Genomic DNA, 27,475 nt, shown 5'->3' with positions numbered 1-27,475 from the left:
GCCCAAGCTTATATTTGAAATATGATTTCAGGCAGACAGAAAACAAGAATAAGTGTGAGAGTTTTGCTGAGGCTTAGGGAGGTGCAGGAAGTTACCCTGTTAAACTGCACAACAATAGAAAGAATGTGGATTTACCAGAAAAATCTACTGGTCCCTGATGTGATTTGCAGCAGCTGGTTTTGTCTTTAATCAGTTTCTGCCTGCCACTTTATCCTGCTGAAACACAGAGTGCTGATATCTTTGAGAACTTATTGATCAACCCAAACTGATGGCATTGCATTAGGAATTTAAGATGTAGAACAAAGAAAGCAGGCTTTACCCGTATCCCTGTGTTGGATGAGCTGGTGAAGTCTCAGCATACAACCCCTTGTGTTGATAGAAAGAAATGACAAATCCTAGCCCTCTGGAGGTGGCATTCTCTCCTCTGACTAGCAGAGAACCTCGAGTGATGAGAGTCTGACTATAAGAACAGCAGTTCTACATTTGTCTGGGACAAAACAGAGCCTAGGTGTGTCTGTGCATTGCAAAGATTTCAGTCCTCAGAGTTGTAAAGAAGGGGGCAATAGCTGAGACTTCTGCTGCATGGAAGACCGTTTCACCTCCTCCATCACAGCTGTTCTGTGCAACAAATTGGAAACCTTTTTAAACAGGATTCCAATTTGATGAAGTACAGTAAAAATACACAGGACTGACACAGAGGTTACCAAAAGCAATCAAACCTCGCCCTAGAGGGAAGAACGCCCTGGACAGAGTCCTCACATTAACAGCTAGAAAGTACCCAGTGGAATTGCCAAATGGGTTTAACAGAAAAATGTTAGTGAAGAGCAATTGAGGAAAGGAATCTTCTGCAAGAGAAACAGCCTGGAAAAGCAAGAAATAGCCAAGTGTGTGAAAGGAGAGAAGTGTTTCACTGTATAGAGAAGAACCAGCACAACGTTAGTGCAAAACAGTGTCTGTAGAGGACAACCCCATTCATGTTGCCACCATGCTGAGAACCACTGGCTGCACTCTCTGTTACACTCGTAGATAAACTCATTAATGTGCAAAATAACCTGGCTGTTATGAGCAAAGGCAAAGGGACAGTATATGCATGGAAACAGTGGACCACATCAACAGCATTATCTCCCAGTTCTCCATCCAGGAGATGATATTAAAGAGGATTTTCTGTACATGCACAGCAATCCTATAAAATCCCCTTGCAAAGGTAGATTTAGACTGAATAGTAATTTATATCACCTAGCCTTTATGGAGATATGTTAAGCTTCTACAGGGATGAAACAGGCAACATTTTATAGAAATTACACTAAAGCATAACACAGTTTAAACAATACTGCTGCTGCTGAGCCCTTAAAACCACAAGTAACCACCAGCCCTCACAAAAATCATTAAAAATGGCTATAAAATCCTGAGATTTTAAAAGCACAGTACTAATATTTACATCGTTTATTTTTGTCTTCTGGCTTATCAGCATCTGGGCTGTAGAGGAGACAAGATATTTCACCCTTCTCCCTTATAAAATGACAGGTCAAAGACTGCCAGAGCTCTACTATACTGAAAGTAAGGATTTTAGAAAGAAAAAAAAAAAACCCACCCAAAATTCTGAGCTCTGACTCAAAAAAGACATTTGACAGCATTAACAAAAAATAGAGCCTTTTACTTGAGGTATGTCATGAAATTGGATTGCAAAAATAGAATTAAATTAATTTAATCTGTATTAAATTTTGTTAGGCAGTTCCATCAATGTAGTAAACCAGAATTTGCTGTTAAAAGCCCACATGACAGGAAAAGAATGCACAACCTAAAAGTAGCACAAATCAAGGAGATTAACTGAAATGCAGCAGCATCCCCTTTTTATCCCTGGAACAACAGTGAGCTACCCAAAAGAAAAAACATTTAACCTCCAACACAAAGATCTTTACTGCACCAAGGCCAGGAGTTCCTTTTCCAGCAAAACAGGGAGCAAATCTTGACACCTATTAGGACAGTTTGTCTACTGAGGTTTTGTTGACAAATACCAAGGTAAAAACTATGCAATCAGAGTAACAGCAGGAGAAGAGGTAACAGCGTGGAGGGCTTTTGCTCGCTGTCACTGTTTGCAAAGTCTGCTCCAGTATTTTAACCCAGGTTTAACTCCAGGTGCCTGGAGTGTGCGTTGCAATTCCTTTTTCTCTCTTTTGAGGGGTTACACCAAAGCTCAGTGAGTCCTGAGCATTCCACTGTAACACAAAAGCAGTCTGATTTCTTCTGACAACTACATTAGTATGTTCTCACATTAAAAAAAGAACATTATCACAGTTCACCCTAGATTAATTATCCCAAATTAACCCTCAAGCTTTCAGCAGTCACCTGACTCTATGCATCAGCTTCTGCCTCCAAAACCCTCATCATTCTCAGGGTTCTCTTTCTGAATGGATGCACGTATCTGACCTCTGGGCAGTTTATCCAACACCAAACCTATGCTTTTCACTGGTTGCCCAGCCACCTCTTCCCAGCATCACCAGAAAACTTGCTATTTTCTTACTGGTGACAACTGCTCACCTGAGTTTTGTGGGTATTCACCAGAGAGGGTGCAGCAGCCACCATGGAGCTGCTGCGAGGTCTTGGTAAAGGGGTGATGTCTGGCTCAGGTGGTTTCTCTGGCTTTTCCTGTAGCATATGCCTCAGCCTCTGCAGGTAGTACATCAGTGACCACTGCGTGCCCTCCTCAGACCAGTGTGGCTGCAGCAGGCAGCGCAGCACTGCCACATCGAAGTACGTGGCATAGCGAGACCTCTGGCATGGTGGGATCACCAAGGACACCCTGTTCCAAAAAGCAAGAGTAGAAACGTTAGTCATCAGGCTCCTTAGTCCTTCAGCTCTCTGAATAAAGAGCCACTCGATGACCTGTCAAGTTTGTATGTTCAACAGTTCTTAAGGGGTCACTCTTGATACCGTAGAGTTTTCTTTGATAGCTGGAAACCAGTTATGTACTAGCATACATGATGGTCCACACCACAAAAACCCAAAAGCTCTACTAAGAGGACTAAAATTTAGCCAGTCATCAAGAGCTGTAAGCCATTCTGATTCTACTGCCATCTGCAGAATTCACCAGGAGGTACACACAGCTGTGCCTGCTTGAGCTTGCAGGGCCATTCAACACCAACCCTTTGGGACTAAGGCCCTGACTGAAAACAATTGCTGGAGACAGGTAAGTGGATATTTAGCTTTCAGCTCCCTAGGGAACTCGGGTCCATGCTTTGTTAAGTGTTTTCTTGGATAGGGTTACTTTCTTAAACCGTGGTCTGAAGGTAAGACTCCAGCACCTGTGCTAACTGAATAATTTGTTCAGCTGGAAAAAGACAACCCTTGAGCTCTGCTCTTCAGATACTAGTAATATATATTTAGGAATGGTTTACATTTTGTACACCAGGCCTTACTTAAGAAGGAGCACGCAGGGCAACTAAGTTAGTTAACCCTTTAAGCCAATTAAATTGACTCTTATACAAGTAAAAGTTAATGTTATGGACACTCTTTGCCAAGGTGTGATAGAGAAAAGGACCATTTTAAGCCTTCATTATGATTTTCCTGCCTTCCAGTTGGTGTCATTTCCTGATGGGTTTTAGTACGGAATTTCCTAAGTATTGTAGACCTTAGTGTACAAAAGCAAGATGTCTGTACTAAGCCTCAGAAATGCAACGCCAGAGATTTCAGATTTCAAAGGGATCATATCTGTTTTCAGAGCCAATCTCACTGCAATAAAATGCTCCAACTTTCTTATTATTTGTTTTTTACACCACTTCTCTCCCAGTCATGTACAACTGGTCTGACCTACTCTCGGTGCATTCACTAGCTGTTAGGAGACAGTATGTCAGAGAAGAAGCAGTGAAAGGAATGAGAATCGCACGGCAAAAGAAGGTGTGAAATGCTGGGGGTGGGGCAGGAACTCTGGAGAGCTATTTTCACTTTTTTTTTTTTGCCTGTGGAAGTACACAATTCGAGTGTTTCCACTCAGTGCCTTAGAAACACGCCTCCATGAACTGAGTACTTCCGTGATTTTGGATTCTATAAAAATCAACAGCACTTCCATGAATCATATTCTCAGGCATTTGGAAACCACCAAACAACAAATATTTTGTTGTGACCGAACATCAACTATTTATTTTTTTTTAAAACCATTTATATTATCAGTTCTGCTAAACAGCATGCAAACAGCCCTGGCAGGACACCCCCACCTCCAGCTGGCTACCACCATATTCTGAACAGAGGTGTTCAAAGCCACAGTCCAGCAAAGCTTTAGGGAACAAGTGGCAATACTGCTCTGCTGGATCACTGCCCAGGGCCACAAACCTGCCCTGTGCATCCAAGGCAGATATAGGAATGGCAAAGGAGAAAGAAGCCTGCAGTGAACGTTGACACCACTTGGAACGACGTGAACACTCTTGGAAACGGGGTGGCAGGAGGCAAGGCTGGGCTTGGAGCAATGTGTGCATCTAGAACTCAAACCTGCAGGGGCTGGTTTGCTGCCAGTCCCACAGGCCAACGATGAAGGCACCAGCCCGTCTGTGTCAGCATATGTCACTGTATGCAACCTATAGATTCAATCCTTCTCCCCTAGTGCTGGAGTGAAGGTAAAAATGTTCTAAGTTTGAGGATTTCAAAATAAGCTGTTATATAAACCTGAAAAACTGAATTAGGAGGGAGAAAATAATGATAAATGGAAACAGACTATAAAGTTTTCTCCATAAACCTGACATGAAGGCTGCTTTTGTCACAGTTGAGACTGTGTCACACAGATGCAGCCTGTAAAAAATAAAGATATCTGGGATACTCAAAGCATCCCAGCAAAGAAAATAAAGCCCATCACCTCAATAGCAATTGTAAAGGATGATGCACTGCTGCTTGGTCACTTTGTAGGACCCAGATCAGTGTCTGAGTCTAAACAGTCCTTCATGCTCCCCTGTATGTGACATAGGCAAACCCGAGGCACAACACTTGCTTGGAGCAAGGCATATGTAGGACCCAGATCAGTGTCTGAGTCTAAATAGTCCTTCATGCCCCCCTGTATGTGACATAGGCAAACCCAAGGCACAACACAGCTTGGAGCAAGGCATGTTCTCCTTATGAAATACCTGTCATTAAAGTCCTTCCTGCAAAGTCTATTTCCCAGGCAGTGTGTTCGAGACAGCAGCAGGATAAAGGGCTGTGGCTTTATTTGCTCCAGTGTTAAACTGTATCGCCCGTAAATGGAGATTTTCACGGAGTGGAGCAGGGATAATTAGCCAGGATCACAGGAACAAGCCATTTGCTCAAGGAGTGTCTGAGGCACCAGAAATTAAACTCTGTGCTTCATACAGAAGGAAACCTAGTGTTTGGCTAATCAGCTCTTGGTTGCCTGTGACTGCAGGGAGAGTGGAAAGGCAGCCTTCCTTCAACCCCTGCCCAAGGACAAAGGAATACTGCGGCTGTTGGTAAGTAGAGTAAACAACATTTGTTCCCCAGTTGTCTGTTGCTTGGCAACCAAAGCTCCCTGTACAGTTTTAACTGATCAATGAGTCCTGCAAATGAGGAGACATAATGATGCTCTCTTCAAAGCCTGTCTGAAGCTTCATCCCCATAGCAACCACCAGACCCGGCTTGACAAATTGATCACCTGATGCTGTCTTCTTAAAAGGCTGCTTATTTTTTTATAGCTGGGCGCTCTCTGAGCAGTAGTGTTCACACACAGAAAGGCACTTCTGTCTCCAGCTTCAGTTTTACTGGCTCACATTAATACAAATTAAATAAAGACCCAGAACTGACAGCAGCCTTGACACAAAATCCTGAGGGAAGCCTCCTGATGGGATCAGAACCCTAGAGAACAGTTTTGCCCTTTCCACCAGTGAAAGGCTGCATCAACCCCCTTTTTGAGAAATCAGAGCCGTTCCTACATTACGTCCAGAATCCCATTCCATCCCACACTTCTTCTGTCTCTGTAATGAAGCAACTTCTTAAAACACTGCAGTGTTTTGGATATGACATTTCCCAAAAGAGATAAGCAACAGGACCAAAATTTTGAGGAGGAGTTTAAGTGACACTCCTAAATCTATAGAGACCTAAAGATATAGCTAGGCTTCTCCCCAACTCCACCCCCTGAAAACACTCATCAGCTTCATTTACTTTGCGGTATTACTGAAAGAAGACACAAATTTGATCAGAAGGAAGCCAGAAAAGGTATCAGCTGCCTGAAGAGGGTTGAACCTGCATGTCATTTGTTAGTGTCTTTAATTATAAGCAACCGACATATTAGAAAAGACCAAAGAAACTGTCCCACCAAGCCAGCTAGAAATTTTTCCAATGAAGGTGGTATTAAATATTAAGTATCGACACCTTGTTCATCACCCAGAACAGAGATTTGTTAAACTGGGAGTTTGAGATAAACATCCAGCACCCTCGGTGTGTACAGGCAACAGCAGATTCAAGATAAAGGACTTCTGTGACTTCCCACCATTGAGTCACACCAGCCTGACTTTTGTACCTGGGATGGGTGGTACCTCTCTCCTGAGAGGTTTGGGAGGAGACGCTTCCATCCAAGGAATTTCCACGATGACATGCTGAAACAGTGGCTTTTGGAGGCATAGAATCTGGCTGGGCTGTCTCACAGACCACCTGTAGTCCCTTTGGAGAGTTTTAATAAAAGGAAATAGGTATATAAACATATTTACCTCTCCCATATTACTTTTCTTACTGCAATTTGTACTTAGACATGTCTGTTACTTATACCATAATAACACAGTAATACCATGGAGAAACTGATCAAGCCTGGGGCTTCTTTGTACTAGGCATTTTACAGGCAAAGGATAAGACAGGGCTCTTGCCCAAGAAAATACGTAAGATCAGGCTTCCATCCTAAAAGATAAGACAAGACCAAGGAGATTTTGACAACTATACTCAATACCCATTGGCTCCACTGCAGACAAGGTTGGGAGCCTTCAGAAGAACGTGAAGAACGGTAATTTCTGGAGATGGAATACTTTAGGGTGGTAACTGCAAGTTCTGTTTCAATAATATTTCCCCCCCTCCCTCAGCTCCTTATTCAAGCTTGTCTAACCTTAGCATAGAACTTACCTCGCTACGTCCACTGTCCAGATTAGGGGATTCACAAGTCACGCTCTGATTGTTGGTGGGAGAACTTCTCTTAGCTGAGAAAAGAATTCAGAGGAGGACATTTTGGGAATCACCTCTAATATTAAAATGTAGCAGTGAAAGGATAAACCAGAAAACAAATACAAACACAAAGCAGCTTCTCTTTGCTGCAGACTTCCCAGGTGTTAGCCACAGCCAGAAAAAGAAAAAAAAAAAAGAACTGTTTTAATTTTTGCACAATTATTTCAATAGTGTTGTCAACAACACTGAGCTGAAAATCTCTATTTCTTTAAAATTAAATTTGAATAAATTTTATCCTAAATCCATTTGGCATCAAATTGTGTTTTCCTGTGCATACTAGTGACTTTTATTTTAGAGCTGCTCCTCCTCCTATTTTCACACATATTCAGTTCCTTTTCTAGGTGACATCTCTCAGAATGTATTGTGATTTCAAAAAAAAAAAAAAAAACCAAAAAAAAAACTGTTTTAATTTTTGCACAATTATTTCAATTGTGTTGTCAACAACACTGAACTGAAAATCTCTATTTCTTTAAAAATAAATTTGAATATAAATTTTATCCTAAATCCATTTTGCATCAAATTGTGTTTTCCTGTGCATACTAGTGACTTTTATTTTAGAGCTGCTCCTCCTCCTATTTTCACACATATTCAGTTCCTTTTCTAGGTGACATCTCTCAGAACGTATTGTGATTTCCAACTTGACAAATGCCTTCATCAGAGGAAATGCACAAATGTCACACAGAAAGGTTGATCAGCGATACTGTAGAAGAACAAGGGCATCACAAAGACTAGGATAACAATTCTTGAAATCCTGTCACATTGCAAGCTATTCAGATGTGACTTCGTATCAGACCGACTCCAAACAAAATATCGCAAAGCTTCTTCATAGAATTTTTATGATTTGCTGTTTAAAGGAAAATTTAAGTAAATTTAACTTCTTTGTTGCAATTTGAGACAACAATGCTAAGATAGCAGAATCCTCCTTGATACAGAGAACCTCAATGCAATTTCTATTTCCATTCTGTTAAAAATGTTTTCAAAACATAACAGAATATTTTAATTTCTGATTTTACTCCTTAAGTTATTCTTTAGGGATTTTCTGAGCACACTCCAGACCTATGGAAAAAATTCCAACAGTCAAAGAAAACTTAGGACTAATTCTTTTTGTTATTTCCAGGGCTGAAATCCAATTATTAAATTCCAGAAGCTGAAGCAGAGGAGGAAGAGCTAGATGCCAAATATAGCTTTAAATCATTTGAAATACTGGAATGTTTTCAATTCTGGACTGTCCCAGAGGCCTACAAACCCTTCAGAACAAAATATGTCATCCAAAATGACCTGTTATCAGAAAGATCTGATTTAGCGAACTACATTTTCAATGTGAAAATTATATTTCCATGCTTTTGAGAATGAGCAAGCGATGCTACAGTGATATACCAAGCACACTTTCAATTCACTGCCTTGTAGGAATTGTCAAAAACACAAAAGTAAAAAAGGTTTTTTTAGAACTAGCCCAGACACAAAGGCTCGGAAGCCTAAAGCACCCAATTCCAGTTTCATTATAGCTGAAGTACAAAGGAGAAACCCCTTCCAGTATGCAAAAGCAAATTCACAACCTAAGCCTTCTTTGCAGCCTCTTGAAACTACTTTATTTAATTTCATAACTTGGCAAAATTCAAATTTTAGATAGGAGGAGAAGCTACACTTCCAACTGTGTACTCTTCACTGTCAATTTCTGCCCAGTGCCAGTCTGGGAAAGGCTGGCAGGCTGCTGCTGCATTCTGCCTTTGCTTTTCTCAGCAACTAAGGAAGATAGGGTGAAACAGAGATAGGAGGCTGACAGGAAATGATAACTCTACTGAAGAGTTTCTCATTTCCTATTTGTGCTTTCTCTCTCGTCTCCTACTTAATTATTATGCAAATGTCAGAACCTTAAACTACTCTCGAAGGTTTGACTAGTTCCTGCAGGATTAACATACTCCTTCAAATATGATGGCTACAGAACAGAAAGCAGCATCAGGCAGAAAAAGGAAAGGTTTCCCAGCTCGCAGGAGCTACATTAGCACAGCAAAATCACAGACCTGTAACGATGTTTCTGATTGGTTTTACAAGGGCGTTGAAGGCAGAAACTTCAGGCTGCCTGTGTTCCCACATAGGCTGCCAAATAACAAGGCCACTGGCCAACCGAAATGTCAGGTCAGACTCCTAGAAAGACAAACAGACGTTGTATCACACAAACTCACACAAAAGAATGTTGTTTCCAGTCTAAAAGGACTGTAATTTCTTTTATGCACAGATCTTACAATGAAGTGAGTGATACCACGTGCAGTTCTGTGGTCAGTCTATGCTAAGTCAAGGGCCACTGACACCACTCAGCAGACATGAATACATTTGAAGTATAGTTATTAAAAATAATAAGGAAATTTCAAGACAAAAACATACAAGAGGCTTTTGTCAAATGAAATTTCTATACTAGTTAATGAACTCTGTTTTTTCCAAGACATTAAGCTGTAAAAGAAAAGGCCATTCCTGTGTCAGAAAGCATCCCTTCTGACCACATACAACCACTTTATATTTAGTATTCAATCTCAACCTCAGGATTCACACTCTGAGATTTGAACTTTAGAATACTAAATATTAAAACATTACTTAGAAATTGAGCAAACATGAAAGGTAACAAATTACTATGAAATAGCAGTATACAATAATTATTATTAGCGCTGTTAGTACCTGAGTGATGTCAATACAGAGATGCTGGTACTAATTACCCCTGTGCTATCATTGTTTTACATGTGCAAGTAGCTGAAATCATGTAAATCAGTGCCCAAGTAAATCTTAGCAGGATCACAGTGCAGGCGTGCACTTACTTGACCTAAGATCAGATATACATTAGGAGACTGCAATGTTGGTATAGTCCAGCTATCCCCAGAGGGCAAACAAAGATGGTAAGAGCAGTTTTGGCAGCATAATTCCAGCTGCACCACCATCTCCTGTTAACATAGCTCCGCATGCCTCAGCGGCTGAAATAATTGACGCAGACAGAGCAAACTGCTTGTAGCTCTCCAGCCCTTCTATTCCCTACTCTTCGTTAGTGCAGTCTCGTCACAGTGAGCTCACAAGCCTTGCTATAAACTAAGCTTTTGTTTAATTACTATTTTTTACCAAGGAGCACCTTGCAAGGCTTTTGGAAGTGGTAGCGGAAACGTGTTGCTTTTTCACTCTGCACTGCTAGCTTTTGGTGATATGCCACCAATTTTATCTACAATTTGTGTTACAGGATTACATGCATCCCTCTCACACACACACACCCCAAAAGCTCATTTAAAAACACAATGCTGAATTCACAAATCCTCTCAGAAGTTAGGAATTCCATCATCTAGGTCTGCCTGTGCAAACCTGTATCATCTTCCTTGAGCACGTGCATTGCTCTGGTTATCTGAGCAGATAGTGTTCTTCCCCTGGGTCCTCTACCTCTGTGAAACAGAGGGGACAATGCTGACTTAGTGAGCCAGTTACATGCCTCATTTACCTCACCTTTTTTGAACTTTGCTTTGATGACAGAAACATTCATGTTTTCACAGGCTTTTCAATGCTCACCACCACAGTATCTCAGAGATTTTCAAGGCAAACCCGAGATATTGTTATTAACCCCATCTTGTAAATGGGAAACTGCATCCCAGAAAGATTAATATCAAAAAATTGGAAACCCAACCTCTAATAGCCAGGGTCAACCTCCAGTTTAATTTCATTTATTCAAAGGGCAGCCCACATTTGTGTGTGTAGGATTGGGAAGAATTCAACATTTCTTCCTGTCATGTCCCAGTAGTTTACAGAGAAAATGTGGAATTAGTAAACAAGTATGAAAAAATTGGGCTAAATAAACTGAGCAATACTCTACAGGAACTCAGCAGCAGAAGTAGGGAAAGAATCTAGCTCTCCAGACCTGCTTTCACCTGCCTTAACCAAAAGATTATCCTTTATCTCCTATACTTTTCTTATCTTCCAACTGTTGCAGCACACAAGGCTGGATTAGAACAGGTAACAGTCACTTTACAACTTTACAGACCTTTTCCAAGCACCTACTCTCCACAGCCAGTTTCTCGTCCGAGGCCTAGCTGGAAATGTAAAGGTTAAATAGTAGCCCACCAGAGAGACTGGAGACAAGAGGCAGGAGTCAGAGCAGGCAGAAAATGTCTCCTCGTCACACCACTCTTCAGAGCTGATGCACTCAGTATAAAACCAAAAGAGGGACCCTGGCAGACAAGGAGTCTGCAGCCTTTTTCCAACTTCAGAACAAAGCAATGCTCAATTGCCTTTGCCACCACCGTGTTTATACTACTATCACATAGTCCTGGTAATTAGCATCAAGATGATTAGTAATGACAGCAAAAAAAATCCCAGTGCCAGCCCTACAGTGGAATCCCTGAAAAGCTAGCAAGGCCCTTCTGAGCAATGGTTGAGAATCACTGGAGCAAGCTAAAGCTTGCAGTCCTTTCTGCAGGTTCCAGGGTCTCAAGGACTTCACAAGAGCCACAGATCTTTGACATTCCCAAGAGCTGAAAATTACTGACTTTAGATTTATTTGTCTTTGTGTCTGCCTGATGCTGTGGTGATCACTCATGCCACTGGAAGTATTTCTTCCTAATGGCAGTGGTATTCTGCCAGCTTGTTAAAACATTTCCAGTGGCCACCTAGTGTGCACTATAGGTTAAATTAATTAACAGTTGCAAAGGCGGAATCATTATTTTCCTGCTCAGAGGTGTCTCCCCACAAGTACCCCAGAAGTGTTCCACTTACTTTAATCCTGTGGACAAGGGGAGCAAAAAGGAACACGAAGAGCTCCACTGTGGCCATGGAATTCTGAAAGAACTTCCTTCTGTTATTCTCCTCCTCATCATTCGTGGCACTGGGCCGGGGATGTCCTGGTGACCCCTGGTTTTCAGCCTGGTGGATGAAGGCGCTACTGCTCCCTCCCCAGCTTGAGCCTCTGTCTCCAAATCGGTCATTGCTGCAGTCCTGAGGGGCCTCCAGCAGCATCCAGTGGAGAGTGTGAAGAAGCTTTGTTTCAGCTACTCCAAGCTTATCCTGATGTCCTGGGTAGAGAATGCATCAGATTATCTCACAGGGTTTCCATTAATGGTACTGTTGAGACTTTCAGAGCCACACAGGAAACCATGCACCCAACTTCCCAATAAGCATTTGGAAATTAAAATTCTAGGATCAAAAGTATCAGCATTCTGTTTCATTGCGTTTGAAACCTCCTAATTTACAAGTCTCCATTTACTTCACAGCATTTGCAGTTCAGTCCCTGAAATGGCAGTTGCAGGGCAATGGAATGCATGGACATAGAGCGCTCTTAAAAGATGCCAGCTTGACAGTCTTGTCTGGTTGACTCTACTGAATAAGTCAAAAACGCAAGTGAGCACGGCGAGGTACTCCAGCTGTGTCCTGTTAATGTTCCCTACCCTCCCTTGACTTGCTGGCCACATTTCTTTTGATGTAGCCCAGAGTACGGTTGGCCTTCTGGTCTGCAAGAGCACATTACTGGGTCATATCCAGCTTTTCAGCCACCAGTACTCCCAAGTCCTTCTCAGCAGGGCTACTCTCAACCTCTTCACCCCTCAGCCTGTACTGATACCAGGGGTTGCCCTGACCCAGGTGCAGGACCCTGCACTTGGCCTTGTTGAACCTCTTGAGGTTCACATGGGCCCACTTCTCAAGCTTGTCCAGGTCCCTCTGGATGGCATCCCAGCCCTCAGGTGTGTCAACTGCACCACTCAGCTTGGGGTCATCCACAAACTTGCTGAGGGTGCACTTGATCCCCCTGTCAATGTCATTGCTGAAGATATTGAACGGTACTGGTCCCAGCATGAATCCTTGAGGGACAACACGTCACTAATCTCCATATGGACATTGAGCCATTGACCACTATCCTCTGGATGTGATCATCCAACCAATTCCTCATCCATTAAACAGTCCACCCATCAAATTCATATGTCTCGAATTTGGAAAGAAGGATGTTGTGGGGGACCCGACCCTATCCTTATTATCTGATTGAATTACCTGCTGAGAATCAAATGCATTGGTCTGAATAAAATTAAAAAGAAAAAAAAAAAAGGAACTAAGAATACTAAAAGTACCTGCTGCAATTGGCCACTGCAGCATGCCATGCCTTGAAAGAAATATGTATTCCTTCAAGGAACCCATGCCTGCTGGGTGGTAAGGCTTTTGCTGCAGGTAGTTCTATTACCTCTGGAAAATAACTAGCAAAAAATTATTGAACTCCTTTGACACTTCAGCTCATCAGACCATTAACTTCATTGGGAAAGCTCTCACAGGTTACCCAGCTATAAATGAGAAGATATGAAGAATGGCAATCCACAGAATGAACTAACTGGGATTCTAGGATTTAGAATATGTTGGTACCCTGAGCATCACTCCGTCATATTTTGACTGTTAACTTCAATAATGGAAAAAGAAACTCCCATGAGCACTAACCTAGCTTGTTTCTGTTGGAGAGCAACGTCGCGGTGCAGTGCAGCACGTGGGGGAGTGCAGCTTGAACGAGTTCCCAGCGGGAGATGCTCTGGATTGCTTCAGAGAGAGCTGGAGAAAGGCCATGCAGCTTGTTCTCTACTAAAACCCTTTCAAAAGACTAAAAGTAAGAACAAAGGAAAAAAGACACTGTATATCTATTTATGCACATACCTTCTAGTAAATAAAACATTATTTTCTAAAAACCTGTAATTTTTCATTATGTAACTAAATGACATCTTATAATATTTTTCTTGAAAGACACAGACTGTAGCTAAAGTTCATCAGGCATATGGACATACTTGGCTAAGAAATGAATGGGCCACTCTCCACATATTCTGTAACAACAAAGAATTAAAGCAAGTATCATGTGTAGATTAGTAAGTGCTGACATCAAGCTAGATTTACAGTTGTGCTGGGTATTAATCTGGCATGCCAGAAATCCGGCTGGAAGTCACAGAAGCTAACGAAGCCTGTGTTTGTGGAGCTGAGAGCTGGATATTCTTCTCAGACACACATGCTCTTTCAATTTAGTGTAACACAAAGGGCAAGCAATTAAAGGTATACGGGCCTTAGGAAATGTTTTCACACCCTGCCACAGAAAATAATCAGTGCACAATTTTTTTTTTTGTCCAGCCATGATGTAATGGTTTTGTGAACGTTTAAAAGAGCTGATGGCTGCAGCAAGTTCATTATTTCCACCTCAAGTAACACAAAATAAGACTATCTGCCTTTGAAATCCCTAAGGAAGTTCCTTACTGCTAGTTGCTCCAACCATTTCAGTAAATTGTTCCTCTGACCAGATACAAAGATCTCATTATAGGTCACAAAAGCAGTTAGATTTTTTCACAGAAGTTCTAAAGCGAAGAAATCCATTACTGATAATGCATGTCCATGCTATATACCAGCTTAGCCTCCTGGCTACCTACGTGTTCACAAACTGTTTCACCAATTTTATCAGGCTCTGGGCAAACGAGTAACTGTTGGCATTCATGACCTCACAGATACTTTAAATGCCCTTTCTCCAGATTCATAAAGCTTATCCGTCAACACTAGTCATACTGATTTTTTTCCTGTAAAATGGTGGGGGTAATGAGAATAGACTTAATTCCAAACAAGAAAAGCAAAAAGGGCAGCAGCTCTTTAGCTCTCCTAAATGATCTTAGGCATGGCATGCTAACCACTGGTAACATGCACTCCTCTGCATACTCCAGCAGCTGTGCATATTTGTCCTCTCAGGCGGTGGCCACAACTGCCTGTGTGGGCAGACACGAGCTCCTCTGCCTAGAGGCAGGATGCTCTAGTGCAAGGATAACACCACACCATTGTGGTTTTACAGCATCCCCAGTACATCTCTGCTCTGGGCAGCACAGAGGCAGAGAAATCCACATTTTGTCTGTATTTACAACCAGAAACTCCCCAATAGCACCAGGCGCAGACACATTAAGAGAAGGGGAGATGGACTGTATGACTTACACAGATGTATTTGGGGGGCATTCAGAACTGAGTGTGCTTATAAAGGACTAAGTCAGTAGTAAGACAAATTAAATCTGAGGAAATACCATCAATAAACATCAGAGCTGACGACAAATACAAATCTGTAGAAAGTCACACTGTCCACCTACCAGAAACCCCAAGATCTAGTCAGAAAAATCAATAGATTTTCTTTATGGACCAGTGGCTGAAATTGAAGGGCTTTAGTTATAGTATGTGGACAAAAATGCTGGCTTCCCAAGGATCAGTCAAAAATAATGGGCCATGTATTGTATTGTTGGCAATGCCTACATGTTCTAGCACCAGGATTAGATAACGTGTACACCACGGAAAGGACGGCCCAAATCTTTGTCTACAAAGGGCAATGGTCTCCTGTCATTCATTACTATCAGTTCATGAACACCAGGGGAAGGAGGCACAACACAAGCAGTGAACACCAGCTCCAATTTGGCAGGACACCCAAGAGCAAGCTGCAAAATCCATTGAGATTAAGGGATAGGAAGCTCCTGGAAAGCCTTGGCAGGTGGGGGAGCTTGGTACTCATTGTAAGGTCCGATTATTCTGTTTGGTTCAGGAATTATGAAGTCATTGAACCACAGTAGCTTTTGAGAGCACATTGGGATAAAGACAACAGAGGTCTAGAACAATTATCCCAGACAAAGGTACCCAACAACAGGGTGGAACAAAGCAGCAAAGCATCCCCAGAAGCAAGACAAGAGGTGCAGGGTTAATGTGCAGTTACAAACAACACAAAGCCCAAGCTGGTGAAAAATATGAGATTTTATTTATTTTTGTTAGAAGGGGGCAGGGTGCCATGCCTTATCCGTGGCTCAGCAACACCACATTCCCACCTCTACCCATGCATCAGCTCTGTGGCTCACTGAAGCCTTCATTCAACCCAGTCAAGCCCCTACACAAGCCAAAATGAAACTCAGCATAGATGCAAGCAGTTTCTACCAGGTTAATGAGCTGAATTAGCTCACTGAAAGCCTGCCAAGCACCAGAACCAGCGCTGACCTAGGCTTATCCAAAGAAAATATTTTCTCACCTCCAGTAGAAAAGCCAAACCTTAAGTTCATGATTCAGTGCAGTGACAAAGCTATCCAGTTCACAGAGCAAGGGGAGGGGAAAAAATAAATCACTGTGAGCAACAACACTGTTCTGAAGCATGATGGGAGACATGCTGTTGCTCTCTGGCTTTCCATTCAAGGTCTCATTCATGGGTACTTCAATAGCATCAGGGAGAAGTCCTCCAACAACTGCCTTCTGGAAGCTCTGGCCCACATTTTGCATGCTTCAGAAACTCAAGAAGAGACGAAAGAGCCTGCAATTATGTCTTTAAGTTAGGTTTGTATTCACTTAAACATTTTGGGTTTCTGAGCCCCATGAAGCTTTCCCTCTGTGGTTAGCCACCAGATTCCTCTGTTCTTAGCTGGCCTGAGCAGAAAGCCAAATACATTTCACCATGAAAGACTGGCTTCCATAACAGCATATGTGATCACAAGCATCTGAGACAGAAGTACTGCATGTTGCCAGAAAAATGCTAATACAAAGGCTACTATATGGAAACCACTGAGTGTCCCCGTTTGCTACAGGCACTGGCTGATACACAGTTGCCACTCTGCATGTACTGTCAGCACAGGACCTAGTTGGCACAAATCCCTACACTGAAAACTGCCATAAGCAGCCCAACAAGAACATGCAGTTCTTGGGACAAGTGTTCCCACAGGATTTGCCTGGAATTCTCAATAAAAGTCCAGCTCACAGCAGCTTCTGCCTACACCAGACATCCAGGATGCAAGGCCCCAGGTTAGTATTTGCTCCTGTAGAGCCTCCCTTTTGGTCTGCTGTGGGTCTGCTCCAACTTTCAGGACCTGCTACAGAGAATATACAGACATTAAGATGAAAGACCTAATTTTCACAGCACATGAACTAGGCAACTGCTGCTACAGCTGAGAGGAGTTACATGCTTCACTGAGAAGGCTGAATGAGAATGTCTGAAGTAAGCTCCCTGCAAGTCGGTCAGAAGACAGATATTGTCATGCTATGGATATGTCTGGAGCTGCAGCCTCAGGGCCGCTGCTTGGCTAAGAAAACAGTTACTTACTTATAGCAGGCTTGTCCGTGCCTGCAACACCCCACGTGCCAAAGGAGGCTAGAGAACATCTGCCACGGTGGTAGTGAGAAAAATCAGTGTTACTCCTTGGCTAGAGAAAGGGCAGCCCCCTTCAGCAGTGCTCTGTATGTGTGTGTTCAGCTCCCTCAGGGCCACTTACACAAGCATTTTTCCCTTTAGCCTGGTGATGCCATCTGTTTTCACCAGGACTGACGGTCAGTCTTGCCTGGCTGCCTTCCCACTGCTGCTGGTCTCCTTTTCCCTTCTTCTCCACCAAGAACCAAAGGGGCTGTTAAAGACCTTGTGACCAGGGTCAGCCTGTGTGTCTCTTTGCTGCCAGAAAGGGAACAGGCAGCTGCCTGAAGAAGCCTAGAGAAGCTGTACAGGACAGAGCAGATTCTGCCTGGGCTCTGACATGATTTCCAATACAGCTTTTCTCGAATCACATGAACTTCCCCTGCTCTAAACCCAGGGAAATTGTACCTGCAATGAACTGTGTCAGGCAGCAAGGGCTCAGCCAGGCCCCTAGCCCTGAGACAGCCAGGACCTTGGGAAGCTCAGCAGCCCCCTGTTCCACCCTCTCAGGTGTGCCAGATGAGCTGCAGGTCTCTTCCAGGGAGGTAGCCCTAGAGCCTAGATCTCACTCAAAAAGATTTTTAAAAAAAGCAGTAAGCTAGGAGAGCACAGCCCAGTGCTTAGCCCAGTGTATGTACAGAAGGATGCTGGCAGAGACACAGAAAATTTATCAGTGCTTCTGGAACCAGACTTCTGTCCTTGGAGGGAACCTTACTGCCCTGTTCTTCCAAAGCTCAGGCTGCATCATGGTGGAAAGACAGAGACTGTTGCTAAAGTCACTTCAGACTGACCAGAAAGAACTTGAAATGCAGGCAGGAAGTAGTGTCAGTCTGAGGAAGGTCCTCTGAGTGGGGAAGAGTTCCTAGAGAGATCTAAAACATTAATCTAGGAGTTCATGATGCAATGGGTGGTAAGGCTCCAGTGTTTACTAAAGATGGTAATTGACAAGCAATGAAACACAGATGCCAAGCACTTTATTTACAGAAAATTCCGGTGTTCAGAAAGTTTTCTGACACTGTGTCCATTGGCAAAATAAAGGCGGCCTAGTTTTCAGCTTTGTTCCATATCTATCCTTTAATCATTCATAACAACTAAACATTTGCAAAAACAAGTGAAAAAACCCCCAAACCACCAAAACCAGAAAAGAGGTAAACTTTGAATTTGCAGGATCCTCAAAAAACCATGAGTTCTTCCATGCCCAGTGCAATCCAGGGTAAAACAATTTAAAACATATCCTTGAGTCCCTTACCTCACCCCCCTCAAAAAAATATATCCATTAGTTTTGTACAATACTCTCATACGTTCTTGAGAGGTCATTTACAGCTTTGATTCATGCACACTAGGAATGAATGACATTGTGTCAGGGCAGAAGAACTTCAGAATGGGGAGAAGGAAGAACATTAAATTATTAAATTCATACTGAGGCACAAGAGCATTTGGGCAGTAAAAGACAACGTGGAGGGAGGTGGGGAGAGTACTTATCTTCAGATTAAAGGCCATTATTCATAGACCAATTCAAGTCAGTGTGATTGTTCAGGTAAGAAAAACAAAGCTACAAAAGGGCAAGGCTTTTTCTCAAGTATCGTGGTGTAAAGCAAAGCTCAAAGAAGCAATGCAATCTGCTCTAGCAGACCAGATGCTACACTCACTGAATCTAGGCCTCCAGCATCTGCTTCCTTGATGCACAATATGCAGCAAATTCTACTGCAGCAAGTTTAGAGCCAATAATGAGAATGCCAGAATACTGCACAATGTTGTGTCACACACACACTGTCAGACAGTTAACAGCCTATAGACACGCCTAGAACAATTCTGTCTAGAGAATTAAAAAAAAGGACAGATTATATAACAGGTGCACAGTATTTTTAGGCACACCAGTCAATACAGTGGTGTCAGATAGCATGACGTTTTCAGAAGACAAACCTGTCAAGTTCCAGAAACCCTGTCTCACCCATGCACTCAGCACTCTGCTACCCCCCTGGATAGTATGGAAGGTGTTGATGTGGGCAGACATTCCTGTGCACTGGCAGGGACAAGAAATTGATGAGCAAATGAAGGTGCCAGGTGCAGCAGCTCAAGCTGTATCACATCAGTTGTTCAAAACTAAGCCCCACCCTTGAAAGCTTTGCACCATAATTTAATTATTATGTTAAGAATTGGAGAAGGATCAAGTTCTTCATCCAAGGGGCAGAAATGGCAGATCTTCACAAAAACTAGTCATAAGTTGCATCAAAATCTCATGTTTACATCTGCAAGAGCTACTATACATAATTTTTAAAGGCCTTAGGTAAGCCCAGCTTTCTTTCCAGATGTTGATACAGTCTCTGCAGGAGTACTGTACTGTACCCCCAACCCCAAAGGCCCCCTGCTTTCTGAGCATTTTTCCAGAGCTTAGAACAATTCTGTCTAGAGAATTAAAAAAAAGGACAGATTATATAACAGGTGCACAGTATTTTTAGGCACACCAGTCAATACAGTGGTGTCAGATAGCATGACGTTTTCAGAAGACAAACCAACTACCTGTCAAGTTCCAGAAACCCTGTCTCACCCATGCACTCAGCACTCTGCTACCCCCCTGGATAGTATGGAAGGTGTTGATGTGGGCAGACATTCCTGTGCACTGGCAGGGACAGGAAACTGATGAGCAAAAGAAGGTGCCAGGTGCAGCAGCTCAAGCTGTATCCCATCAGTTGTTCAAGACTAAGCTCCACCCTTGAAAGCTCTGTACCATAATTTAATTATTATGTTAAGAATTGGAGAAGGATCAAGTTCTTCATCCAAGGGGGCAGAAATGGCAGATCTTCACAAAAACTAGTCATAAGTTGCATCAAAATCTCATGTTTACATCTGCAAGAGCTACTATACATAATTTTTGAATGCCTTTGTTTAGCCCAGCTTTCTTTCAAGATGTTGATACAGTCTCTGTAGGAGTCCTGTACTGTACCCCCAACCCCAAAGGCCCCCTGCTTTCTGAGCATTTTTCCAGAGCTTCCTTTTCCTTGGCCGAAGTGTGTGATTTGTGTTGTCTTGCAGGTTTTTTGTTTGGTTGTTGTTTTTGTTTTTTTAACACTTAGTAAATACTGCTTTCTGCTCATGGGAGAAAGATACTTTATAATCACCCTGGGGGACACAGAGGAAGATCTGATGCAAATAAGGGGCAGAAATGGCAGATCTTCACAAAAACTAGTCATAAGTTGCATCAAAATCTCATGTTTACATCTGCAAGAGCTACTATACATAATTTTTAAAGGCCTTAGGTAAGCCCAGCTTTCTTTCCAGATGTTGATACAGTCTCTGCAGGAGTACTGTACTGTACCCCCAACCCCAAAGGTCCCCTGCTTTCTGAGCATTTTTCCAGAGCTCTCTTTCCCTTGGCTGAAGGGTGTGATTTGTGTTGTCTTGCAGGTTTTTTGTTTGTTTGTTGTTTTTGTTTTTTTAACACTTAGTAAATACTGCTTTGCGCTCATGAGAGAAAGATGCTTTATAATCAGCCTGGGGGACATAGAGGAAGATCTGATGCAAAGAGTACAGCATGAAGGACAAGGAAGTCACAGGCGGATAGGTACGTCATGGAGAACACACAGAGAAGGATGCTCTGTCCCTCTACCCAACAGGAACAGACATTAGTTCACAGGTGGGGCAACAACCTCAGATCATAGACGCTTGAAGCATGGCTCCTGAGACTCCTGGTAAAGGACATAAGGCAACAAGCTCCATTTTCTAGCTTCTGAACAAGCAGGAGCTGACAATGGTATAAATAAGTGATGATGCTTTTTGCTCCAAGTGCCAGAATTGCAATACATTTTACTCTCCAACACAGTAAGCCAGCAGTCCTCTATCAGTAGTTGGTACCTAGCAGTAACCCTGAAAAATTTATGGATTTCTTTGAAGAAAATTAGTCAGAGTACAGCATGAAGGACAAGGAAGTCACAGGCGGATAGGTACGTCATGGAGAACACACAGAGAAGGATGCTCTGTCCCTCTACCCAACAGGAACAGACATTAGTTCACAGGTGGGGCAACAACCTCAGATCATAGACGCTTGAAGCATGGCTCCTGAGACTCCTGGTAAAGGACATAAGGCAACAAGCTCCATTTTCTAGCTTCTGAACAAGCAGGAGCTGACAATGGTATAAATAAGTGATGATGCTTTTTGCTCCAAGTGCCAGAATTGCAATACATTTTACTCTCCAACACAGTAAGCCAGCAGTCCTCTATCAGTAGTTGGTACCTAGCAGTAACCCTGAAAAATTTATGGATTTCTTCGAAGAAAATTAGCAGTAGCTAGGGCTTCTCCAGCTTAATATCTTGTGAGAAGTAAGTCGGAAAATTGCTGCAGAGAGACCTAAGTACTTTAAGCTATTACGATACACGTCCAGACCAAGTTTTTCCAGTCTGTCAAGTTTGGCTACAAGTGCTTAATGTGCTTTAAGTCATCCAAAGATCAGCAACAACTCAAGGAATTCTAAAATTCCCTAGATATCCATCTTATTTGAACTTACTGCGCGTCTTTCCTTTTGCCTCCCTTTAGTCAGTAGATTGAGGCTTCACTTGAAATAGTTAGAAATAAGAGTTATTAACAACTGCATAACAACCTCTCTTTAATTATGCTGCTAAGACACGGTCCCTCTGCATTCCAATAAAGGTGGTATTTTCATCTTGCACAATGGTAACATATCATTTAAAGCCTGTTAGCAATGTTTGCAATTTCAATATTTCAAGTCTGAAAAAGCTTCAGTAATTGCAAACTGAAATGATATCAATCTCATCTGAAAGCATATGCATATATGATAAACTGCAAGTTTAGACCCAGATTGTCACAGCTCAGTCTGCCCTTACTCTGTGATAAAAGTACAAAATTAAGCTGAATGAACTAAATTCACATTTGACATAAGCCAAGAAGCTTGCTGATCAGTTACTGTAGTCTGATCAATTTGCATGAAAAGTTAGTTATTAGTAACAGTTGAAAAAGAGAAACACGTACATACCACACAGGAAGCTTCATACTGTTTCCCCAGTTTAGGTCTTAAAAATGCACTGAAGGAAGAGAGAAAAAGTGTTAGAGACCCAGTATTTCAACTGTGGATTTTGTTTAGTTATTTTTAGGATTTTTCTCATGTCAGGACATTAGTAAAAAGGCTGAGAAACTCAATGTAGAGGAAGACATAAGGCCAAACCAATGTTCAGATACCTGTTGATGGCATCTGACCAAATGCTGTTACCTTTATAGAAATCAAAAGTACCCACACTGATATGCCAAGACGTAGTTAATCCACCCTCAAGAAAAGTCCTGTTCCCCATGGATAAAACCTTTCATCAAACAGTTTTTAGCCATTTTACTTTAGTGAAAGATTTTCAATATATTCTGATTAAAATGTGTTAAATATTACTGAACTTTGCCTTGCCTGTATTTTAAGCCAGGGATCCATTTGCTGGTTTTGTATTAAGTATTTTCCTCCACAACTGCTGATGTGGAAGGCTTATGACGAAATGCAGGCCTGCACCCACCCCTCTGCTGTCATTTTCCTCCAGAATGGAACCAGAGTTAAATATTTTAAAAAATAATAAAATAATCAGGCCACCTTATTACGCCATTTATTTTTTTTCATCAAAACTGTGGAATAAAGTGATTTTGTGACTGAGGCCTTAAATTAGAGCCACAACCTTCCAACCTTCCCCCACAGCCTCCGCAATGTTTTCGGTTTAGAATTCTGTTATGACAGGAGACACACCGGATTCACAAGGAACATAAAGCCCCAGCCATACATTCAGCCTGCCCCTCACACATCATTACTCTCCAATCCAATGAAATAAGGTGAGACTTTGACGTATCTGATTGCATGCGGACCTCTCAAAGCATAGATTACACTTCCAGAACATCTGCAAACACAGATACAAGCAAAGCTGCAAGTGTGGTGCAGCACTGAGGGATGCTGCTTCTGGTACCAGGGCTCCAAGAGTCCTCTTAAAAGTGGGGGTGGTGGGGAGATGGGACAGGGAGGAGGGAAAAGGTGCACAGACACACACACATATGGATGTTTTAAGACAAATTAAGATGCTGCCTGGGACCGCCACTAGGTTAAGCTGCCTCCGGTCCTCCCCCCATCCCCGATACACACAGATTGCTCTATACTGAGCAAAAAGAGAACAGCTTGTTTCACGCTTGGTGTTGCAGCTGCAATAGCTGCTTCCTCCCCACCACCGGGCAGCAGCTGGCCTGCCCCCCCTCCCCACTTCCACTGCCCTGTTGCAGCTGTATCCCAAGTACCCAGGGCTCGCTGCTCTCACCTGGTTTGCCTCCATAGGAAGGTCTGGATGGGCAGAGGGATGCCACGGCCGCTCTCCTGCTCCTGGCCCTCTGAGCTTTTCCTTTTCACCATGATGCTGATGACAGGTGCTTCTGCGAGCCAGTCTTAGCAGACGTTACCAGCCGGGATCTCCCATGGCTGCTCCTTTGCTCTCCGTAACTCTTTACCCTCTTCCCTTCATCCTCTGCAGCCCACCCCCTTCCTCCCCTCCCCTCCCTCCCCCTCTCACACCCTCCCTTCGGCTTTGCGGGTGCAAAATGGCTGCAGAAGGCAGGGAGGAAATTAGGGGAGCGAAGATGTCCGCGTCCCTCTGCTTCCTCCCTGCCTTCAGCACCTCCCTCTGTGGACAGCTCCCAGCACCGCCAGCCGCGCCGGCAGGCGGTGACGGGGGAGGCCCCGCCCCGCGGGCCCCGACGGACGTCCCGCGCCCGGCCGGGGACAGGGGGGACAAGGGGGGACAAGGGACAAAGGGGGACATCCCGACCGGCCACGCAGCAACAGGGCTTCTGCCGCCTCTCCCTCCATCCCTCCCCCGCCGCCGGAAAGTTGGGAAGCCCGGCCAACCCGCAGGGAGAGGACGAAGCGCGGGGGTCAGGAGACGCCTCTTCACCCCCACCCAGCTGCCCCACAGCCGCAGAGGGGGCAGAAGGGAAAGGGGGTTTTTCGAGGTGCCTGGGGAGCTCGTTAATAGTTATAAGTCCAACTTCCCCCCCTCCTCAGATCTACAAAGTCCTGGGAAGCACCTGATGGAGCAGGGAGCCAGGCTGTTAAACAGGGAGATGCTCCTTGGTCTGGAGAGCGGGCAGAGAGGGAAGCAATAAACTCTCTCTGAAAGCAAAGGCTGGGGGTAGGAGCAAAGGGAAGTTTGGGATAATTATTAGATAATTATTCCACGGTGTTGCAGTTTAACTCCAGCCACCAACTCCACCCCACACAGCTGCTTGACCGCTCCCCTCTGCCTCCCCAGTGGGACGGGGAAGAGAATCGCAGGAGGAAATTGAGGAAAAACCTCACGGGTTGAGATAAAGACAGCTTAACAGGGAGAGCAAAAGCTACATGTACAAGCAAAGCAAAACAAAGAATTCATTCACTGCTTCCCAAGGGTGGGCTGGTGTTCAGCACCTCCAGGAAAGCAGGGCTCCATCACACATAGCAGTGACTCAGGAAGACAAAAGCCATCACTGTGAACTTTTCCCCCTTCCTCCTCCTTCCCCCAGCTTTATATGCTGCACCTGACACCCCATGGTATAGATTATCCCTCTGGTCAATTGGGGTCAGCTGTGTCCCCTCCCAACTTCTTGTGCACCCCCAGCCCACTCGTCAGTTGGGGGGTGTGAGGAGCAGAAAAGGCCCTGACTCTGTGCAACCACTCTGACTACAGCATCCCTGCTTCCAGTCCCAATCCAAAACACAGCCCCAAAAATGCTGCTGTGAGGAAAATTAACTCTACCCCAGCCAAAACCAGCACACATGGGTTTCTCTTACACAGAGAGAATTCAGATAAACGGAGGCAGAGAGAACGGCGAGCACCAAGGCAGATTTACTTGTGTTTCCAACCAGACACCAGGCTGATTTGGCTACTACAAAGACATGTTTGAGTCGGGTTTGCTGGAAATACTTCTCAGTCACTGTTAGATCAGCTCTCCTTACAGACCTAAGGATATCAGAAAGCAGGACACAACTACAAATAACTAAAGGAATAAAATGAAAGACCAAGTCCAACCTTATCAGTTAATTTTTTCACAAAAAAGAAATATATATCTTATATAAAAAGTGGGCAAGTTTGAAGAGAGATGCTCCAGCAAGCCAAGGCCAGATTTCTTCCTGCCTTTCAATCTTCCTACTTAATATTGGGGACTTAAAGACTTACCAAATTGCTTCCTGGAACAGGAGCTGAACCGATCAACACCATCTATTTCCTTCCTTGTGGGTACTTTGAGAAATAGCTTTGCAGAAACCCCAGTTTCTACTAGTTTGATAATATGCTTTGACACCTACTTGGGATAATTTTTTTTCTCGTGCTCAACCCAATAGCTCCTTGCAGTGACTTCAGCTGGTCTTGGAGCTTGGTCTTCCCTGCTCATGGAGACCCTATGTGGCCTACATTTTGCTAAAATCCCCTCTTGCACAAAAGGAGTATTAAGACAGTTATTTTGAAGATAATCTGTTAAATAAAACCGTAACGATATTTTTACAACCAAAAAGTTTTAAATAATTAAAACCGCTAATAATTAAAATCACTGAGTGCTGAAATGCTAAACAGGTTGGTTTTATTTGTCTTGTTTGGTCGGGGTTTTTACTAGCAGTAACTTTTTCTGCTGGTGCACAGAAATAAAGGCCTTTGTATTCCCAGGATTATCTTGCTTAGACAGGAAAGTTTTTAATTGCTATTTTCTTTCCTTCAATTAGGTGAGACCAGACAGGAAACAAATAATTTTGATTTCTAAAATCTTATGAGAACTAACTACAGAGAGATGGTTAACAAAAAAATTACTTCTAAATACAAGCTATTTATTAAAGAAGTTTCCCTAATCCAATGGATCCAGGACTTTTTATACAAAGTCTTCTTGTTTTTAAAGCCAATTTGAGTTTTAATTCGTGGCAGCATGCCTCTTGACAGTCAGAAGTTAAATACAATGCAGCAGGAGTAATAAATTTCTTTTAAAATAATTACTTTTTTCCAGTCCCGTAATGCATTATGAAATTATTGACTAAAGCATAACCTCCGTTAGCAACAAATCTGAAGACTAATTTTATTGGGAGTTTTAGTAATTATCAAGGAGGAGAATCACTCTTCTTCCAAGAAAATTATAAGGAGGACTTAAGAAAGTTTTAATGCCATTTGCAATTAAAGAAAAAAATTAACAGAGCTGATTTTGAAGGCCTCAAAAAGTGCGAGATCAGCGTCTTCCCCACAGACATTCACAAGATGAATAACTAGAACCTGTACCTTCACCACAGTTAAGAGGATTGTTAACCCTCAGTCATGGAGGAGTGTTACAGGCTGGGGGTGGTTTATGTGGGTGTTATGTTAAGAATCACACAGTCCCACCCTCATGATCACTGCCATCAGGCATTTTAGTCCCTTACAATATCAACCTGGTTTAAGACACTTGCATTCTCTCTGTGACCTGGTAAGCACCGTTCAGATCTGTTTTTTGTTTGGTGGGGGTGGATTTTGTTTGTTTGTTTGATTTTAAATGGGTATCTCTCCTTATTCCTGCATTCAAGAAGCAGCTTCCAGTTTGCTGCTCTAAGCCTACACTTATTATTCCTGTGCTCTGCCTCAGAACAGGAAAAACATGAGCAAAAACGAGCACTGCAGCTTCCTCGCAGACCACAGCCAGAAGCTCTTATGAATTCTCCTGATTAACAGGGACACCAGAGACCCTCGGAGTGGTCAGTTCAGGGCAGCTGCTTGTAGGTAAATACACAGGGATGAAAACACGAACACAAAGCTCCTCAAAAACCAAAGCTTAGTAGGAAAACAATGGCATTCATTGGTTTCAAACCTGCCCAGGTGAGCATCATTGCTGCCCTTGAGCAGAGGCAGCCCCAGACAGCAGAGCTGGGAAGCTCACTAGTAGCACTTTCCTTAGCCTCCAAAGGCTAATCCAAATGTCTGCTCTTCAGTCAGAAGACAAGCAGAAGTGGAGCACACCTGAGGTCACTGCACACCAGCTCCACATCTATCAGCGTTAGCTGTCACTCAGAAAGCAGGAGGACAACATATTAATAACTCTGCCTGGCTTTTTCTTACATCCTTGAAGAAACAAATAGCTTTAAAGTGCAATATTATTTTCTTTACGCTTTCTCTGCCTTGCCC

General features: G+C 43.1%; 1 protein-coding gene across 2 annotated transcripts in view; it reads right to left on the bottom strand.

The window, feature by feature from the left end:
• UNC80 (unc-80 homolog, NALCN activator) overlaps window positions 1-23,818 on the bottom strand; it is a 146,450-nt gene extending 122,632 nt beyond the window's left edge. For both annotated transcript variants that reach the window (XM_014959636.1, XM_014959637.1), the window contains exons 1-8: window positions 23,630-23,818; window positions 22,330-22,378; window positions 13,621-13,777; window positions 11,920-12,215; window positions 9,204-9,327; window positions 7,084-7,157; window positions 6,494-6,633; window positions 2,539-2,800 (exon numbers count right to left, since the gene is read on the bottom strand). In XM_014959636.1, coding sequence (XP_014815122.1) covers window positions 2,539-2,800; window positions 6,494-6,633; window positions 7,084-7,157; window positions 9,204-9,327; window positions 11,920-12,215; window positions 13,621-13,777; window positions 22,330-22,378; window positions 23,630-23,721 — 1,194 coding nt within the window. In that variant the 5' untranslated portion in view covers window positions 23,722-23,818. The remainder of the gene's footprint in view (window positions 1-2,538; window positions 2,801-6,493; window positions 6,634-7,083; window positions 7,158-9,203; window positions 9,328-11,919; window positions 12,216-13,620; window positions 13,778-22,329; window positions 22,379-23,629) is intronic.
• Window positions 23,819-27,475: the final 3,657 nt, after the last annotated feature.

Source organism: Calidris pugnax, unplaced genomic scaffold (assembly GCF_001431845.1).
Source record: "Calidris pugnax isolate Ruff unplaced genomic scaffold, ASM143184v1 scaffold448, whole genome shotgun sequence".
Taxonomy (NCBI): domain Eukaryota; kingdom Metazoa; phylum Chordata; class Aves; order Charadriiformes; family Scolopacidae; genus Calidris; species Calidris pugnax.
The sequence above is the reverse complement of the archived record's forward strand: the minus strand, read 5'-3'. Positions and strand labels throughout refer to the sequence as shown.